Source organism: Maylandia zebra, linkage group LG17 (genome assembly GCF_041146795.1).
Source record: "Maylandia zebra isolate NMK-2024a linkage group LG17, Mzebra_GT3a, whole genome shotgun sequence".
NCBI classification, from domain to species: Eukaryota; Metazoa; Chordata; class Actinopteri; order Cichliformes; family Cichlidae; genus Maylandia; species Maylandia zebra.
Window position 1 is genome coordinate 16,484,637 of NC_135183.1, and position 18,612 is coordinate 16,503,248.

General features: G+C 45.2%; 4 protein-coding genes across 5 annotated transcripts; 2 read left to right on the plus strand and 2 right to left on the minus strand.

Annotated features, from left to right (window-relative positions):
- Positions 1-3,773: 3,773 nt before the first annotated feature.
- atp6v1f (ATPase H+ transporting V1 subunit F) lies at positions 3,774-5,718 on the minus strand. Its single transcript, XM_004564945.2, has 2 exons — positions 5,486-5,718; positions 3,774-4,204 (listed from the first exon to the last, which is right to left on the minus strand). Exons 1-2 carry the CDS (start codon positions 5,641-5,643, stop codon positions 4,003-4,005), a joined length of 360 nt encoding a protein of 119 aa, XP_004565002.1. The 5' UTR covers positions 5,644-5,718; the 3' UTR covers positions 3,774-4,002.
- Positions 5,719-5,930: 212 nt separating this feature from the next.
- lamtor4 (late endosomal/lysosomal adaptor, MAPK and MTOR activator 4) lies at positions 5,931-7,813 on the plus strand. Its single transcript, XM_004564944.2, has 4 exons — positions 5,931-6,072; positions 6,774-6,857; positions 7,232-7,349; positions 7,630-7,813. Exons 1-4 carry the CDS (start codon positions 6,070-6,072, stop codon positions 7,725-7,727), a joined length of 303 nt encoding a protein of 100 aa, XP_004565001.1. The 5' UTR covers positions 5,931-6,069; the 3' UTR covers positions 7,728-7,813.
- A 2,574-nt stretch (positions 7,814-10,387) lies between these two features.
- On the minus strand, positions 10,388-14,166 carry LOC101471715 (ADP-ribosylation factor 4). Its single transcript, XM_004564942.5, has 6 exons — positions 13,934-14,166; positions 13,314-13,394; positions 12,550-12,659; positions 11,846-11,917; positions 11,629-11,754; positions 10,388-10,958 (listed from the first exon to the last, which is right to left on the minus strand). Exons 1-6 carry the CDS (start codon positions 13,998-14,000, stop codon positions 10,872-10,874), a joined length of 543 nt encoding a protein of 180 aa, XP_004564999.2. The 5' UTR covers positions 14,001-14,166; the 3' UTR covers positions 10,388-10,871.
- Positions 14,167-14,837: 671 nt separating this feature from the next.
- gcc1 (GRIP and coiled-coil domain containing 1) lies at positions 14,838-18,078 on the plus strand. Of its 2 annotated transcripts, none has more exons than XM_004564940.3 (4): positions 14,838-15,072; positions 15,202-15,653; positions 15,777-16,430; positions 16,573-18,078. In XM_004564940.3, exons 2-4 carry the CDS (start codon positions 15,288-15,290, stop codon positions 17,830-17,832), a joined length of 2,280 nt encoding a protein of 759 aa, XP_004564997.1. In that variant the 5' UTR covers positions 14,838-15,072; positions 15,202-15,287; the 3' UTR covers positions 17,833-18,078. The 2 variants fall into 2 exon arrangements, with proteins under 2 accessions (XP_004564997.1, XP_004564998.1); XM_004564941.3 differs by having other exon boundaries at positions 15,248-15,653.
- The last annotated feature ends 534 nt before the right edge of the window (positions 18,079-18,612 follow it).

The following is an 18,612-nucleotide window of genomic DNA, read 5'->3' on the forward strand; positions in this document are numbered from 1 at the left end:
ACTAAGTCACATGCTGACTTCCTGTCATACTGTGCAAGTCAACCTGCTAAAATGTTTCAACTAGTAAAGGGTCTTAATGGATGCTCAGTCATCCTGGTAAGTAAATCCCAAAAGGTTTGTTCTGTTCATCTGAACGTTTTCAGTGGGAGAAACATTTCGTCACTCATCCAAGTGATTTCTTCAGTCTCAGCTGACTGCACGTTTCCCCAACATTATAAAAAGTACATTTGCACAATGACTGAAACCAGCCCACTGAAAGAACAATGGGCTGTGAGGCCAGTTTCTTGATCATCAATATGCAAATTGTCATGATCATTGATCAAAGACCACTGATCAATTGCAATGAGTACTATTCACAGAGAGTTGGGGAATGGCTGCAATCACAACATCATAAGATGGTGAAAGATGTACCCTTAGGCCCCCTCCTCGATTCAGAGATGGTCTTTCCCTTTTCATGTAAATGGCCTCCTTGACTCTCCAGTCAAACCAGCGTTCCTCCCTGTCCAGGATGTTACATCCTCATCATTGAAAGAGTGTCCACTGGCCTGTAGGTGTAAAAAGACTGCGGAGTCTTGGCCTGACAAGTTAGCTCTTTTTTTTGTTGTTGTGCCATCCGCCTCACCAGAGGTTGTTTGGCTTCACCAATGAATAAATCATGGCAATCAAGCTGGCACTTAACAGCGTACACTATATTACTCTGTTTGTGTCGGGGGACCTGATCCTTGAGGTGGACCAATTTTTGGCGTATTGTGTTTTGGGGTTTAAAAGCCACAGAGCCTGAGGTAGTAAAGGGTTAAAATACTCCATGGCACACAGACCTCGCTGTGTTTGTGTTTCCTGTTTTATATTCAGATCACAGTGCTGAACTTTGGGAAAACATCTGCAAGGGAAGGTCATGTTCCAGCCCCCAAGGAGATGTTTGTTTGGTCACCCCGTCACCCTGTGACAGGAAGCAGTTTATGTCGAACGTGAGTGTAATGTTATCAATAAGTAAATGGACTGATGCTTATATAGTGCTTTTCTACTCTCCCAGAGTACTCAAAGCCCTCTATACAACATACCACATTCACCCAAGAACCCTTTTTTCTAAGCTTTTAGTGCTTCCTAGCTATCATACACTGATGGATGCATCAGAGAGCAGCTTGAGGTTAGTATCTTGCCCAAGGATACTTGGCATCCAGACTGGAGGAGCCAGGGATCGAACCACTAATCTTCCAATCAGTAGATGACCCAGTGTTGCCAACTCCTCAGTAAGGAAAATCGCTATTGGTTGTCCTAAAAGTCGCTAGAAGTCGCTAAATGACGTCATCGCCTAATTTGCAGAATTGGTCATGCTAATCTAATTGTAACCTATGTTGTTGGAGAGAGAAATAACATCGTGGAAGAGACAAAGTGAGTAAAAAACGTCCTAAATGCATTTAGAGTTTATTTAGAACTACAAATTTACAATTAAGAAATACAGATAGTTTCTCTCTTTACTCTTAAAGTTAACAAATATGTTTTTTATATTTATCAATCTAAAAAATAAACATTTAGTCTGATTTGATGTTACAATTAAAAAAGTGTTTTTATCTGAAGAGTATGTAAATATGTGGTTTCAACTGTATATTTGATGATTGTCAGCACAAAGAGGGAGAGAGAGGAGAATGGGGACAGAACAGAGATGGAACAAGAGCAGGTGAGACACACATGTTAGTCAAATGGTTGTTTACCAAAAGTATCACCGTATCATAGGTACTCATGTATCTCGTACCTAGTGTTTCTTTTTAGGTTTGTTATTTTTCAAATTTTACATTTATTAAGTTCTGCAGGCTTGTTTGCACAACAAAGATAAATAATTATATAAACTTTTCTCAATCTAAATAGTGGACTTTGGTAGAATTAAAAAATAAGTGTAGTGCAGGTCTATGATGATTTTTAGTGCTACTATAGTTCTGATTCTGGTTCTGTCTTGGTTAAATCCCAAGTAGTCCTGATTTTGAACTGTTGTAGTCCTGTTTTAATTCTGGATCAGTTCTGGGTCTGGTTGAATTGGGGTTTAGTCCTCGTGTCTTGATACAGCCCTGACCTTGTTCTGCCTTGCTGCTTAATTAAAAACCTAGCTTAAGGTGTCCTGCATATGTGATATATATTTTTTTTCCTATATGAAGTCATTCTTTTTTGAACAAAACTCAAAACAGAGCCTATTAATCTTTCAGTCATTTCTACCCCCCAAAAAAATAAATAAAAAAATCCCACATGCATACTACCCTTTTGGGCTAAGCCCCGGGTGTTTCAAATGCCTGGCTCCGCCTCTGCCCCATCCCATAAGCGTGCAGACTTTCAGGTTAATGTGGACTCGCTCTGAGGCTGACGATACAAAGACACTGAAGCACACGGAGAGTTCACAGACACGTGTGTGATCGATCAGCAGGACTTCAGGTTTATGATTTATTGATTGTTAAAGTCTGATGTGATGAACACAGAGCAGCTTCACTCTGATAAAAATATAGTTTTCAGGATTTTAGCTCTAGCGCATCAAAAGCAACAAAAACACAGTTTCAAAGTGATGACGATATCCCTTACCCTCACCTGTGGTCATTAGTTCTGGGGAGTAGCCAAAAGAATAAGGTTGCAGGTACAGGCAGCAGCAATGAGCTTCCTCTGAAGGGTGGCCGTGCTGTTCCTAGAGAAAGGGTGAGGATTTCAGTCATTTGAGAGGGGCTTAGAGTACTGCCGCTACTTCTCCACATTGAAAGGAGGTAGCTGAGGTCCTTCGATATCTGACCATGGCACCTCCTGCATTTGGATGAGGTCCCAAGGCAGACCCAGGACAGGCTGGAAAGTGTGTTAAATCTACTGAACAATACTTTTCACCTATTTTCATTTACAACATTTTTTTCTGACAGAAATGAGATAACTAAATAAAAAGTAATGCACAAGGACAAAAACTGTGACAAAATGTATCAACAATACGAGATCCAATCAGACGTTTTAGGTTGTGAAGAATCTCGCAACCAGTTTGGAAGTGATCCAGTCAGATGTAACTTCCTTGTACAGTAAGGTTAGATGAACACATCTGATCTGAAATGGTGCCGCTAGCTCGCCGTTTGTCATGAAAACACCTAGGAGGAACAGAAGAGCAGACATGGTGCTTTGTGAGAACTTATTGAATCAGCTCTGCTGTAACATTGGGATATTTACTCAACTAGAGAAATTAAGATGAATAATCACAACTGGTTGGGAAATGCCTCACTTGCCTCCGGATTAGCTGGTGGAAGAGGTTGGCAGAAAATGAACTATCATAAACAGCATCAAACATCTGGCTTACTCACACCTGTCTGCTGATTAGCTCATTTCTCCTCCTCCATTGTGAGGCTCAGGTGGATAACAGGGAGCTTTATTATGAAAATCCCATCAAAGACTTCCTGTTAGCTTCATTAAGCTCAGACCAAGCAAACTTTATCCTCAAGTTCTTGAATGACCTCTGGCCTTTGTGTAAGTTATTTGGGAATTTCTCAGGTCGTGACCCCTGCTGCAGCTCACAGATGTTCTGAGTTGTGGGTTCATGGATCCTGGTGTTTAGGCCAGGGTGTCTTGAAAGTTACTGAAGGACCTCCACACAGACACCAGGAGGACAAAAATACACAGAATTCCGGATGGCGCTGTGAGGAGTTTGTCTGCTGCTGACTGACACTGCCCATTTCTGCTGGTGTTTAAACCTTAAAGCTCATCACACCTGAGGCTGGAAACAAGGAGTAGACGTGTGTGCATCCATCAAATTAAACAAAAAATAACTTTAAACAACAAGTTTATTTATTCATTTATTCGCACATCTGTTCACGTTTATAAGTTAACACATCTGGAACAAACACCTAGGAGGAGGGGCAGGTCACATGACTCAATCAGGTTTGGTCTAAAAACGATCACATGGGCATACATCCCTTCCTGGAAATAAAAGTAAACATCACAGCACAAACACATCAGGACAAATCTGTGAACCGCATCAGCGCAACTCGCTGTCTATCGGAAGTCTTCGGCAGAGAACATGCCCTTGGCACGGCGCAGGATGGAGTCCTTGGACGCATCGTACGGGTGCTCTTTGGACGGGATCTCCAGCACGGCCGGGATCGACTGCATGTGGGCATCAATGGCGTGCCGGATCATCTCAGCGATGAACTGATTTATCAGGATGATACCAATGTCGTTACGTGCCAGGAAGCTCCTGCAGAGGAGAAGAAAAAGAATAGCCCCGTCAGGCTGCCACGCCAAAGTCCAGTCACAATTTAACATCCTCAGAACCCGAGAAGAACCAGCGGAGGTGTAACAGGAAGTAAATGAAGGCGTGGTGTTTCTGAGAGTCTCGGAGGACTAACATTTCTCTCTGGTCTGTTTGTTACTGCTGAGCTTAACACAGGAAGTCAGACAATTCAAATTATTGTCAATTTAACATCATCCGTCTCTAACGGTGGGTTACAGAGGTTTAGATGTAAAGGATATTCGCAGATGAGTTTGTAGAGAACACAGGAATTCCTAATCTGAAACATCTCTGTAAGAGCTGGTCTGTTTTAAGATATCAAAAACATTTCCAAACTCAACAGTGATCATTGAAATCAGCTGATTTTTGAATGGAGTCTGGTGTGTGTCACACAGCACATGAGGCCATCAAGGAAAATTTCAGGAATACAACCCCAAAGCACCAGACCAACTTCTCTGAAACTAACTGATAAATGCAAGTCAACAATTAAACAAAAGGAAAAAATGTGTGAAGCAATCATAAAAGATTATATATTATAAAATATCATAATTAATATAAAGTATTTAAATTTTTGCTGATATTAAATCCTTCATTGAAAATGCTGATTTCATACAGATTTAATAAAAAGCTCTGGTTCTTCAATAGAGTCCGGTGTGAGAGCTAACATGCTACATTTACAAAGATCGCGATTATTTATGTGCAGTTTTAATGAAGTCAGAAAGACTGAATAACTATTAAAATACAATGATTTCTGAAATCAGGTTCAGGAATCCACAGAAACAGACTGAAGTCTTTTCTAATTTTACGGCATTTAACAGGTTAAGTTCATTTCATGGAGATTAGCTGAGAGCTGGATTAATATATTGATCGGCTGATCAATCCATTACACTCTATCCGAGATCATCTAAGGGCTGAAAACTCAGGATGCTGGATGTAGTTACAGACTGGGCCCAAATACACCAGAATCCATTCTTATTTTCATCAAAAAAAAGCAGCCGGCCTCCTGTCCTACAACCAGTGTTTTTGAAGTCACCGAGGGGTTAATACGGTTCCAGGCTGGTGCCGTCCGAATTATAATAAAACCGATCTGACTTTTGACCCACGAGGACCACCGAGACCTTCGGTCAGGTGACACTGACAGAAACACGTGAAAGGAGCGTTAAATCGGCTGATTTTTAACACATTTTGGTGTGTGTGTGTGTGTGTGTGTGTGTGTGTGTGTGTGTGTGTGTGTGGAGTCCATCTTACTTGAAAGTCTCCTCGATCTCGGTGATGCTTGTGTCCTTCTCCACCACCAGGAAGTTCGGTTTCCGGTTCTTGTTCAGTTCTCCGATCCCGCCGAGCAAGAAGCCCGTGCACGTGTCCTCGTCTCCGATCACGGCGATCAGTTTCCCGCGGCCGGCCATCACGGAGATGCAGGTGAGATTCCCGGAGAGAAACACTCAGCTTCACGGGACACGTCATGTGAGGGATCAGCTGACCTGCACTTCCGCTTCAATATGGCGCCCCCTATAGAAATTAAAAAAAATATGAACATCACTCGTTTATTTATGTGTTTTATTTTATTTTCATCTTTATCGGGCAACAATGAGGTCATATTTAGACAGCAACGTCCTCGACATTAATCCAAACATTCCTAAAATGTCACAAACGTTTATTCTTATTTATTTGATAATCGGGACAAGCACCGACCGTCAGTCCCGCACTGTGCGTGAGTGTCTGTGTCTGTCTCTTTTGTCCGACAGCACATGAAGGCCTCATCAGTCACGTGAGGCTCTGCGATAAAGACGGAAATGCGCAGCTGTGGGCTGTAGAAGCAGAAGAAGACGAACATGGTGAGTTTAAAGTTTTACTTTGATTCTCGTTTTGGGTTTTTTGTTTGTTTGTTTGTTTGTTTGTTTTTTAATTCAGCGTTCAGGGCCTCGGTGAGGCGTTCACGGATCTCGGACTGTCCGCTGTGTGCCGTTCACTAACGCTGTTAGCGTCCTCTTAGCCTCTCTATGAACAAGGAGGATAAACACGCGGAAATGCTTCCCTTCAAAAAATGAAAACCAGAGCGTTCCAAGGGTGAAGCTTGGAGCTCTCTTCAGAGTTATAATCACTGATAATCGGGCTCAATGCAAATACCTGCGGGACAGCAACAGCGCCCTCTGCAGGAAGGGAGTGGTACAAACAGAGAGGAGGGGGAGTGACGTTCGAAGCGGGTTTACCTGCGCCCTGGGGTCTCAACTGTGTTCCTGTGAAACGGGGAGTGTGTGTCATGTATGCAGGACGAATGTAACCATGGTAAACAAGAAACCATCTTTAAATGGGTAACCCCATTGGCACCTGAGGACCACAGGTCGTACCTGATGAAGATGCAGAATTATTACTGGACGAATGATCTAAGGCTGTTTAGTGAGTCTCTGAAGCTTCGACCTGAGGAAACACACTTCTTGTTCTGCTGATCTTCGTTTATCAGTGAACCAATGAGTCATCAAACATCACTTCCTTTTAGATTCATAATGTTATCCTGATGATGTCGTCATTCTTTCAGGCCACAGCGGCGCTCACTGCGGGTCTGGAGCGGATCCCGGACCAGCTTGGGTACCTGGTCATCAGTGAGGATGGTGTCCTGGCCGTGAGTCTCTCTGAGCTTTCAGATGTTCAGTTCACAAAGAACTTCTTTATGAGTGCAGTTTGGTCTTTATTTAACCACGCTCATTGTTAAATAAGGTGATTTCTGCAAGTAGTCTGGTGCTCAGGCTAGTTTGGTCACACAGAGACCAGACTCCATTTAGATTTAAGCTCATTTAACATTTCTACAGGTTAAACTGAATTCACATTTGATACTGCGAGCTGAACTCTGCTCTTTTCTCAGATTATTCTGGATTATTAAAGTGCTGTAAACGGGGGGAAATATGGATCCTCAGATTATTAAAATAGATTAAAGAGTTGAGTTAAGTCTATTGATCAGAAGAGGATCAAAGTGATTGATTATTGATTACTGATCAGTCTGCAGGCGAGCTGGAGAATGACGAGCACACAGCAGGTGTCATGATGCAGATGGTTCGAACAGCAAGTCGCTTCAGGTTATCAGGATCAGCTGATCCACCTTTCAAACGCATGTCAGGTATCACAAATACACCTGCACGGTCACTTTATCAGCTTCAGTAAAAACAAACATGACTCAGGTGTTTTGCTTTGTTTTTCTCAGACCTGTTAATGATGTCATCACTGTCACATGATTCAAACCTGGTGCATCATCATCAGCAACGTTTTCATGTATTTGATGAGCATGTTGTTCATGTTGCATGATGGGATACAAAGCTCAGGTGGAACCCTGTGACTTCAGATGGACTAACCTGTGTGTGTGTGTGTGTGTGTGTGTGTGTGTGTGTGTGTGTCTGCAGTGATCCTGGACGACTTTGTGTACACGGTGACGGTCTCTGGTCAGAAGGTCTTTGTGGTCAAACGTCAGCACAACCAGCAAGAGCCAATCAGTGTGTAGAAGCTCAGCTGGGTTACAGAGTTGCCATGACGATGATGTTTTTGATGTTTAAAGTTTGTGTGAAATAAAAGTTTTTGAACATGAAACTTTTGGTCTGATCGAGTGGAACTGTAAAGGTGGTAATGCTGAGCATCCTACCTGTAGGATGGCTGGGTGTCGGGTGGTCCTGGGTGCCTGGGGCCATGCTCTCAACTCTTACCAGGGTGGTTGGCCTCTAGCAGGATCGACTGTCCACTGCCTCTGGTCCTCTGTGGCTGTCACCTCATGTGGGGCCTCCCTCCCTTCTGCTGGGATGGGTGTGCAGAAGTCACCGGGATGTGTGGTCTCAGGTCATTGGTACATTTGGGGGCTGCAGCTGGTGCGGTTGTCCTGGTTCCATCTGTCTGCCTCGGGGCATTGCTGCAGTTTCTCACCCTCATTATACATTTGTGACAAAGACACAGGCATTCTCACACTCATCTACTTGTATATACTCACTCATATATAATACCTGAAATAACACAAACACAAATGGATAAATAAAAAAAACATTCACATGAAGGAGGAGCCTATTAGATTCTATCGAGTTATTTTTGAAAAAGCAAAATGTGTTGGGCACCAGCGAGCCATCACATAATTCTGATTGCAAAAGCATGACATTCTTGCATTTTTGCCAGTTATGACATGAAGCCATGTGACCACCAGGGGGCCCCAAGAGTAATTTATATGGAAATCAACATCTGATTCATCGATGGAAACAGAACAGACAGGCTTTGTGTGTGATGGATGCATGTGTGGGTGAGGATGTGCAGGTCCTGCAGCATGTGACCTGGTGCCCTCTACAAATAGACGGGATCCACTTGCAGGTGGAAGAAGAGCTTCTTTTTAGACCTGTGCAGAACCAGTACACATCTCTCTTTCTGCTCAAGCTGATGGTAGCAGTGACAGCATCTGTGTTTTCTGTGAGGGCAGGAGCAGAGGTCTGTCACTCTGCCACCATTGCTCCAGGTCTTTCTCCTTCTCTCATTACTAATGAAAGGTTTCCTCAGCCAAGCTGCAAGCTTATTGGCTGTGAAAGCAATCAGGTGCATAAACATGCTAACAAGAGTTTTTGTTTGAATACAGTAAAAGCAGGAGGCCATATTTATCCTGAAGACCCTCTGCAAAGATACATCTCTACAAGACAGGGGTGGGCAACTCCAGGGCTTGAGGGCCGGTGTCCTGCAGGTTTTAGATGTGTCCTTGATCCAACACAGCTGATTCAAATGGCTAAATTACCTGCTCAACATGTCTTGAAGTTCTACAGAGGCTGGTAATGAAGTAATCATTTGATTCAGGTGTGTTGACCCAGGGTGATGTCTAAAACCTGCAGGACACCGGCCCTCGAGTCCTGGAGTTGCCCATCCCTGCTCCAAGATGACCTTTATTCACCCCCAAATTATTAGTGCATGTTTACAGATTTACACACACTCTCAGATACACGCACACACTACACAAAAAATACTAATGCAATCAAATTGATTTTGTTGCTGATCTTTAACACGTCCCATCCCCATACTATTTATCATATGGAAAATATTTAGTTTTGTGAGTTTTTTTCAAAAATATTCAGCTGTTTAAACTGGCATTTAAAGGGTTAAAGTCCTGAAAATAATTTAACATTTGATCATTTTGAAAAAGGCTTATGTTGATTTAGTGATTTATGAAAAAAAAAAGCAGAAAAATTATTGCTGTATGAGGATTTTATGGCAGATTTTCTCCGTGTACATTTGGACACAAAGATGTCAAAAAGGTTTACAATGCATTAAAAGTATGGATGACATGTGAGAGTTAAAAATGCTTGATTATAAAAAAATTTGACCCAACATTTCCTGCAAAAGTTCATGCCACAAGCTATAACATAGACACATCGATTGGCAAATCAAAAAAAAAAAGTTGAAATGAATGAAATGCACAAAGATGCCCAAGGAGGGCAGAAGGGTTAAACAAAACTTTTTGGACTTGACAGTAGAAGTCTGAGCTCCGCCTCCATTTTAATCCAGGTGCTCTTCAGACACCAAGACCAGGGGGGCATTCCAAAGGTTCCTCCTGTCTCCTATTCCTGACCCATTTTCCTTCACCTCACTGAGGTGATTAGGACAGCCTAACCTGTGAAGACCGCCTCACAGTCGACTCTACTTAATGACGTGATGCCGGATGTCCGATGGACTACAAAACACCTAGCTTACTTTGCTGTGTTCTGTTGTTTTATGGCGGTCACATAAATGACAACAGGCTGTGACAAACGTTCTTCATGAACGGTCAGATTGCCTCACGTCTCTAGCAGCACACTTAATGCTAAAGTGCTCACACTGGATTATTTTGGTTTGCAGGCCTGCGGTTCTCCTTCCTCTTGGTCTTTGAGCCGTCCCACTCGCAGCTGATTTTTGTTTTTTTTTACTTAAGTGAAGCAGCTGCATCTTCATATTTAAATGATAAATAAATATAAACAGAACATCCCGGAGATACACAGTCTCAATCATTTTCCGCACTTAGTAAATCAGTCCAGTAGCCCATAAAGTTAAATCCAATATGTGATTGGTGGATCAAAGGTCAGCAAGAGATCTTCAGGCCTATGTAAACATCTCATCGGGCCGTTAACGCTGAATAAAGTTTCTCAAACAGAAAGCAGAACACACAGGTGAGAAGAAAAAAAACCTTTATTGCATCATGGTCTCAGTTTCTCCTTCACTTTGATAAGGAATGACGAGGCTGCCATACTTGGCTCTATGGAATGAGTCTTCACACGACCAGGTGACCATCACCTGTCATAATTCCCGCCCCCAATGCCCAGGTGACTGTCACTTGCCGTAAGCCCCGCCCCTCCCCCTGTCACATGAATCTGAGTTAAAACATGCGGATTAAAAGAAAGAAGATCTAACAAACACCTGAAGAACAGAAGAAGAGGATGATGGGAAATCAAGGTGAGCTCAGAGTCCATGACATCACTTCCTCCTACAGACACACAGGTATAATTTAAAAAAAAAAAAAAAAAAAAAAAGAAGAAGAAGAAAAAAAAAAAAGAAACATGGAGCGATGACACGCTCCTCCTCCTCCTCTTCCTCATCTGTACACGGTGACATCAGCGGCTGAAATCAGTCTGCTTTCTACTTCCTGTCAGGTGGTCTAACGCTTCGACAGCTCATTGGACAGCCAGTCCAGTCCCTCGTACAGACCTGTGCCCTGCGTCGCACAGGTGGCCTGCACGTGCCACTGAAACACACACAGATCAGCATCGGTGAGCAGGCAGGTACAGGGAGCACACACAAGTGAGTTTACCTGTCTAAACAGATTTAGCTCCATGAGTTTGTGACAGTGACATCAAGACCCCTGAGTGGATTTTCTAACAACCAATTAGGATGCAACTGTAAAATTAAAACCCAAGGGTTCCGCCCACTGGCACTGACATCACAGATTACCAACAGAGGGAGATATTTTATTTCAAGCCAACATGAAAATACTCGCGATTACAAAGACATTATCAACACTTTACATGTACATCCATATCAGCCACCTAACTTAATCGATTCTGATGATTAATGGAATTATTTTTGCTCACTACCCACATGGCTTTAAATATATAATTTCCCCCTGCTGGTAGTGCAGATTACTGCAGCTTCAACATGAAGCTTTGTCGCGATATGGGGTTGGCTGATGTGCTCAGAGCGCTACCACTAGAACAATGCTGCGGGCTCATTTGAGGTCACCCCACTGTCTCCCGTTTTGTATACTGATTGACTGATTATTGATTTCACAATTACAGAACTGAGCAAGAAAAAAAGCTGAGAACTTAGATCGTCAGTCAATAAACCATGGAGGGAAACATGAGAAACAGAACTGAGTCTGTAGTACTGATCAGTGCGGGTGGGTTATTGATCCTTACGGTTCTGCTGCGCAGGCTGTGCAGACCCAGCTTATCGGTGAGCTCGCTGACACCCATGGCGTTCGGGAGATCCTGTTTGTTGGCGAACACTAGAAGTACCGCGTCCTTCAGCTCGTCCTCCTGGACCTGCACAGAGTCATGTGACATACAGTCAGTGGTTTCCATGACAATCATGAGTCTAATGATGCGTAACTGTAAAGTGAACAAAGGGACTGACCATCTTAGAGAGCTCCTCCGCCGACTCGGCGACTCGCTCCCTGTCATTACTGTCCACCACGAAGATCAGACCCTGTGATCAATACATCAGTCATCGATACAATTAATACATCAATACAGTGACTAATGGATCCTGCCCAGTGAAAGTCTGTGCTGTGTTTGTCGTGCTGCAGAGTCAGGGATCTAAAATAAGCTCCTCAGGTGTTTCTGAGGGGGAACGCAGCCGTGTTAGGATAACCTGCGCAGGTCTCATGTTTGACTTTGTAGACTGTTCAATAACTCATTTCTTTTATTAACATGCATGTACACATAAATGTCACTTCTATTCGTACACATGTTTGACATTCTTCAATGTATTTTATACTTTTAGATTTATTTGTATAGAATTATTTCAATGGACAGCAAATCCACTGCAACTTCATTCAAATATGCACTCACTGTTCTGATAAATTATGCTATTCTATTCTATGTGACTTACTGCTAAAGAATGTATGGATATAAAGATATGATGAGATAGAGGATATAAATGAGGATTTTACTATAGATGAATATCTCAGGACAGATCAGATCAGTGAGGGGTCACAGAAGAAAACCTCTCATGTATGTCCACGTAAACATAACTGAAGCAGATCAACCTGAACGTCTCGTTCCTCAGAGAGAGAAAAGCCCCACACCTGCCTGCACCTGAGAGTTCCGCTTCTGTACCTGTGTGTTCTGGAAGTAGTGTCGCCACAGAGGTCTGATCTTGTCCTGACCGCCAACATCCCAAACTGTGAAGCAGATGTTCTTGTATTCGACTGTCTCCACGTTAAAGCCTGAACACACAACCACACACACACACAGAGTTGTGAACAGGTGACTCTTTGTCAAATTATAAAGAAAAACTTTTAACGACCTTCAAACATTCCAAGTCACAGGAAATGGAATCACTGACAGGAAACTACACATCCCATCAGCCCGCTGAGAACCAACAGTAAATATCACAGTACAACAGTGACTGTAACAGTATATAATGTTAGAGTGAAGCAGTAGCACTGAAATACCTGCACAGAGGAGGTCTATAAAAGTTTGTTTCAGTTCTCCATGATTGTAGTTTTAATGGTTACATATCTACAGCTGTGTAAACGTTGGTGGTGTGTATAAGTTTAGTTTGTATTTACCTGCTTTAACCGTTTGTTTTCACCATCGTGTGTGTTTGTCTGCACTTTCATCATTTGTGTTTCTTGTTTTGGTACTTTATTTATTCAAACTAACAGGTGACTCTTATTCTAAAAGGTCACTTGACCTGTAGACGCAGACTTTTAATTTGAAATGAGAAGTTTAAAGGAAATTGTGCAAGTGCAAGCACACCTGGCGAATCCACACTGAAACCGATCAGATCTGATCAATATGTTTAAACCACCTGACTACACAGCCGGCTGATTATTGATCACATGACCTCATCTTGTCCCTGAGTCCTGATGACGTACCGATGGTGGGGATGGTGGTGACGATCTCTCCGAGCTTCAGTTTGTAGAGGATCGTAGTTTTTCCAGCAGCGTCCAAACCGACTGAAACACACATCAAAGATTAATCCCACATTAATTAAATGTTTCACAGTGGTTCAAGTTTAACCCGAGATTACTTAAACCTCATACAGTGAATAAAGACTAATCTGAGATTACTTAAACTTAGATCAGAGTCCAGCTGCTGGTTTAAAGCTCAGATCAAACCGGGTTTAATGTTTTTTATGGACTTAATAAAATGACACCGGTACAGTTTTAAGCTTAACCCCAGATTAAAACATTTTAACCCCAGATTAAAACATTTTAACCCCAGTTTAACCCCCGTCTAGACCCCAATTTAACTAGGTTTAACGGACTGTTTTCAGCCTGCTTCCTTCCGTTAGCTCCGAGCTAACAGCCTCTTGCTTCTCCGAGCCGGACTTTTGCTTCTCCCTGCACGGGAAGATCGGGCCCGCGGTCCGCAGGACTCGGCGAGCGGGTTCCTGGTAAAAATGAGTCGGTGTGTGGTGCTGGTGAGCCCGCGGAGCCGCTTGCAGCCGCCCCGGAGCCCGGCCGGTTAGCTCGTTAGCCTAGCCCCCGCTTACCCATCAGGATCCTCATCTGTTTCTTCCCGAACAGTCTGGAGAACAGCGACGAGATTGTGAGGCCCATGGCTGCGGAGAGGAGGAGGTGGCAGGTCACACACTGACAGCGGGTAGAGCCGGAGATCCGGGAGCAGCAGCGGAATGGAGCCGAGAAGGCGCGGAGCAGAGCGAACTGAGGGCGCAGCTCCTCTCGGTGCCACGTCCAGGCCAACGCGGAACAAATGACGTCACTGCTGCGCTTAAAAAAAAACTTTATTAACAGCATAGCAAACACCGCGGCGTTCACTGTTCGCTCAAACACCGTACATTCGAGATCTGCGCATGAAGTGAAGTTCATGAGCTGCGAGGAACACTTTCGGCTCCGGGACAGCCATTTATATTAATACGTTTAATTTATATGTATATATGTCACTATGGTCACGTCATTATACAACAGAACATAACAAAGTGAAATACACACGTACTGATTGTGTGACAGTGCTAAAAACATATATGTGTGTAGAATAATAAAGCGTTTTCTATTGAAGAACGGAGGAGCAGAATTTAATACACAGAATCATGAAAATATTTTCAATCAATGATCAACCAACAAAGTTAAAATTAAGTTCTAATAAGATTATTTTTAATCTATTATTTTGTTTTTTTGTTAATCATAGTTCATTTCTAAAATTTGTACAAAATAAGAAAAAAAATGTTTTCTCCCAATAAACAATCAATTCAAAATACTGTATTGCTTTCAGAAATGTTAAACATATTAATGGTAAATATATATATCTGCTTTATTGGTTGTGTTTGGCTGTTTATTTAATTTAAATCAGTGAGTTTTTAATTTAAATCAGCTAAAAAAAAATAAAAATCATCCTGTTTGCATTTTCCTGACGTCCCTGAACAAAGTAGTAAACTCCCGCCTCCTCCGTCTCAGTCCCTTCCGGTTCGGTCCAACATGGCGGCTGTTGACAGATGAAGCTTTGAGTCGGATTTTACTCATCGATTAGGTCGATTATTGACCAACTGTGACGGACAGGTTGTGAGTTTGTGATCCGGATCGAACCGGTTTGTCGGCGCAGTGTGAGGAGAGACGATCAAAGCGGCGGAAAAATCAATCAGAGGGAGAAACAAACACTGAGAAACAGAAAGAGGTGAGAAACTGTTTTCCTCCTCCTTCTTCTTTTGTGTTCCAGCACAAAGTTTCAGCTTCGCAGAAACCATCCATCGATAATTGATCGATGAGTGCTCTGAACAGCTGTTCTCCGTTTCCCCTCTAACAGGAAGTCAATGCTAAGGTTCTGTTCATGTTCTGGTGTCTGTGATCAGAGGCTCACCTGGACAGACCTGGTCAGACCTGGACGAGGTCATGGAGAAGTTCGGGATGAGCTTTGGTGGCGGTCCGAGCAGGAAGGAGCTGCTGGACACGGTGGAGTCCCAGAAGAAGCAGCTGATCCAGTACCAGACCCGCTTTAGGGATGTGGTCCGGGCCTACAAGAGCCTCCTGAAGGAGAAAGAGGCACTGGAGGCCAGCCTTAAGGTTCTAAGCGTGACCCAGGACCTGGACCTGACCCAGAAGGGTTCGACCATCGCAACACAGGAGCTTACCGAGGATGGCTGCTCGCTGCACAGCGAGGACAGCGTGGACACGGCAGCGTCTCTGGACATGGCCAGTGAGACTACGAGAGGCGACCAGAGCGAGGAGGACCAGGCAGAACTGGGAGGAAGGCTGGTGGTATGTTCCTTTGACAACTGAACTTAAATCACCAGAACACAGTTAGAACTTGATGACATCACCATCGCCATAACGCTCTGATGATGTCATGTCTTATTCTCTGACTCCATGTTTGTTCTGCAGGGATCTGAACCCGATGGCAGCTCTGAGAGTGGCAGCGTGGGGACAGAGCAGCAGCAGGCTACACCCCCTCCCAGCATGGAGGCAGACCGCAGAGTCGCCCAGTTGAAGAGCCAACTGAGCACGCTCACAAGCTCGCTGGCCACGGTGACACAGGAGAAGTCGCGAATGGAAGCAAGCTTCCAGGCTGACAAGCGGCAGCTGAAACAGGAAGTTGAAGAGCTGCAGGAACATCTGGTCTCCGTGACAACACAGCACGAGGCGGAACTGCACAACCTGCAGCAGCAGCTTGCTGAAAGTCGCGCTCGCATCATTACGCAGCAGCACGAGCGCGAGCAGGAGCAGGGGGACCACGCTCAGCAGCTCCGCGAGCTACAGAGGCTCCTGCAGGCCGAGCGAGACCTCCGGCAGGACGCTGAGCTCCACCTCCAGGATGCCAGCACCGCCCTGCTTGTAACATCACAGGCCGTGGACCGGGGGACGGAGTCCGAGGCTCTCCTGCACCAAGTCAAGGAAGAGAGAGACGAGCTGAGGCGGAGGCTGCAGGCTGTCGAGGAGGAGCAACGAATACCCGACCCCAGAGTGGACGAGCTGCAGCAAGAATTGAACAAGCTGAAGAACCAGGTCCAGGAGCAGGTCCAGCTCGAGACCCGCAAGGTGAGCCCAGAACCAGGTCCAAACAAAGTCCCAATCAAACAGGTCCCAGTGAACCTGGTTTAACCACATTAAACAGTTTAAGCTCTAACAGACCATGTAAACTAGAACAGGAAGTGAGGTCATGTCTGTGTTCGTGTTGCAGGTGTGCGATGCAGAAGAGCGCGCTCGTGAGCGTGCTCAGTCGGCAGAGGCTCGGGTGGCGGTCCTGGAGCAGCGTGTATCGGAGCTGTCGGAGCTGCTGGGCTCGTGTGAGAAGGCGAGGCAGCGTGACCAGCAGGCAGCGCAGAGACTCCGCGATCGTGTGCTGCAGCTTGACACGGAGAACAAAACACTCGCCATCGCCGCCTCGAGCAGGGTGACCTCTGACCTCGGGCCAGACGAGCAACTGGATGTGGGGGCGCTGCGGGAGAAGCTGCAGAAGGTGAAGAAGTTGCTGCTCCTTGCGGCTCAGAGGAACCCCGACCAGAACATCCAGGACCTGGAGGTGGAGCCGGGTGCAGATGCGGCGGCGGCGGCTCTCGCCTATCAGCAGGAGCTGCGGCAGCTCAGGGATGAGTTTGAGCGCTACAAGGTGCGAGCGCAAGTGGTTCTGAAGAACAAGAACGCCAAAGATGGCTGCCAGGCACGGGAGCTGGAGGAAGTGCGCGACCAGCTTGCTGAGCTGCGTGAGAAGTACATAAACCTCCGCATGCAGAGTGACGAGGCCGAGGTCTGCCACCGCCAGCAGCTTGATGAGCGCCAGCAGCAGGCGGTGTCGCTGCAGCAGGCACACCGGCAGGAGGCGGAGCGTCTGGAGGCACTCCACCGTGACGAACTGTTGCAACTGGAGGCGGAGCTTCACAAGCAGCGTGAGCGCACTATGGCGTTGCTGGATGAGAAGGACCGCGAGCTGGAGAGGCTGCGGGCCGCTGCCGCCACACTCAGCTGGTCCAATCGTGCTCATAACACACCCGCTGACCCTAAAGAGAATGGCCCTGACACAGAGACCGACGCGATCAGCCAGGCACTGCGGCAGGCCACACCCAATGAGTCAACACTGCTGCTGTATGCTGAGCAGCTCGCACGTAAGGAGGTGGAGGTGGGTGCACTGCGGCGGCAGAAGAACCAGCTGGAGGAGGACACGCGCCAGCTGCAGGCACAACTCATTACAAACGCCGAGCGCCATGATGAGGAGGTGGCAGCCCTGCGGGACCGCCTCGAAAAACTGATCCGGGACCAAAGCCGCGAGGGCGCCAACATGGAGTACCTGAAGAACATTGTGTACCGGTTTCTGACGCTGCAGGACGCCAACGGGCGCCAGCAGACGCTCACTGCCATCCTCACCATCCTGCATTTCAGCCCACAGGAGAAGCAGGATGTCACGAGGCTGCAGGGCAGCACCTGGTGGGTGGGACGCAGGTAGAGCACCTGAGGAAGAAAACACTCACCTGCAGGAAGAACACCTGGACATCTGAGCCATTGAAGGCATGGCTTTGTGCTGCGCTTGAGGGCATTGTGTTTTTCATCTTCCTGGTGTTTCTCTGACGGTTTGCTGCTCTCTGAGCGTCTTGTGACTTCAAACACTACAAACACGTTAACATGTGACCTTCGCTGGTCAATCAGCTGATGTATATTTTTGATTCAGATTAAAATATTTTTCCTGCTTCAATCTGTGTCTGAGCGTCAGTGAAGTGCCTTGATGATGACACAACTCTAAATACGATTTGCCTGGTCCAGCCTCTTCAGGTGAGATCACCTGTCTACAGCTGCAGTTCCTGCTTTTACCAGCCTCTGATTGGCTCTGGTCTGAAAAGGTGAAGCTAAATTCACTTAACAGGTAGAGTGCAAACTGTACACGATGGAAAAAGTTGATTTGTGAGGAACAGTGAACACACCTATGTCAGATTACAGGTAAAGGTGTTTTTGAAGCCTGAAGCTTTGTTTTATTTCATGTTTCTGACAGACATACACACGTCACACTGATCAAATACTTCACCACTGAGCTTCTCTAACATCTGTCCACATCTACAAACACTGCCTTCAGGTGCACAGAACAAAGACAGAAATGTTCATAAATGTGTTTGCACTGATCTTCACTCAGACGTTCAGATGTGGAGCCTTAATTATTTTTATATAAAATAAATAAGGAAAGAGAAAGAATCAGGAGGTTTCCTTCTCGAGGTCTGAAACTGAAGCATTAAAG

Excerpts from the sequence above, each read along its gene's own strand:
- atp6v1f (XM_004564945.2), bottom strand. The coding sequence starts at position 5,643 with ATGGCCGGCCGCGGGAAACTGATCGCCGTGATCGGAGACGAGGACACG. Across the intron at positions 4,205-5,485 it reads GAGATCGAGGAGACTTTCAA|GAGCTTCCTGGCACGTAACG; the intron begins GTAAGATGGACT and ends TCTCCTCTGCAG.
- lamtor4 (XM_004564944.2), top strand. Across the intron at positions 6,858-7,231 it reads GTGAGGATGGTGTCCTGGCC|TCTGCAGGCGAGCTGGAGAA; the intron begins GTGAGTCTCTCT and ends ATTACTGATCAG. Across the intron at positions 7,350-7,629 it reads ACCTTTCAAACGCATGTCAG|TGATCCTGGACGACTTTGTG; the intron begins GTATCACAAATA and ends GTGTGTCTGCAG.
- LOC101471715 (XM_004564942.5), bottom strand. The coding sequence starts at position 14,000 with ATGGGCCTCACAATCTCGTCGCTGTTCTCCAGACTGTTCGGGAAGAAA. Across the intron at positions 13,395-13,933 it reads ACAGATGAGGATCCTGATGG|TCGGTTTGGACGCTGCTGGA; the intron begins GTAAGCGGGGGC and ends TGTGTGTTTCAG. Across the intron at positions 12,660-13,313 it reads CACCACCATCCCCACCATCG|GCTTTAACGTGGAGACAGTC; the intron begins GTACGTCATCAG and ends TTGTGTGTTCAG.
- gcc1 (XM_004564940.3), top strand. The coding sequence starts at position 15,288 with ATGGAGAAGTTCGGGATGAGCTTTGGTGGCGGTCCGAGCAGGAAGGAG. Across the intron at positions 15,654-15,776 it reads AACTGGGAGGAAGGCTGGTG|GGATCTGAACCCGATGGCAG; the intron begins GTATGTTCCTTT and ends TTTGTTCTGCAG. Across the intron at positions 16,431-16,572 it reads TCCAGCTCGAGACCCGCAAG|GTGTGCGATGCAGAAGAGCG; the intron begins GTGAGCCCAGAA and ends TTCGTGTTGCAG.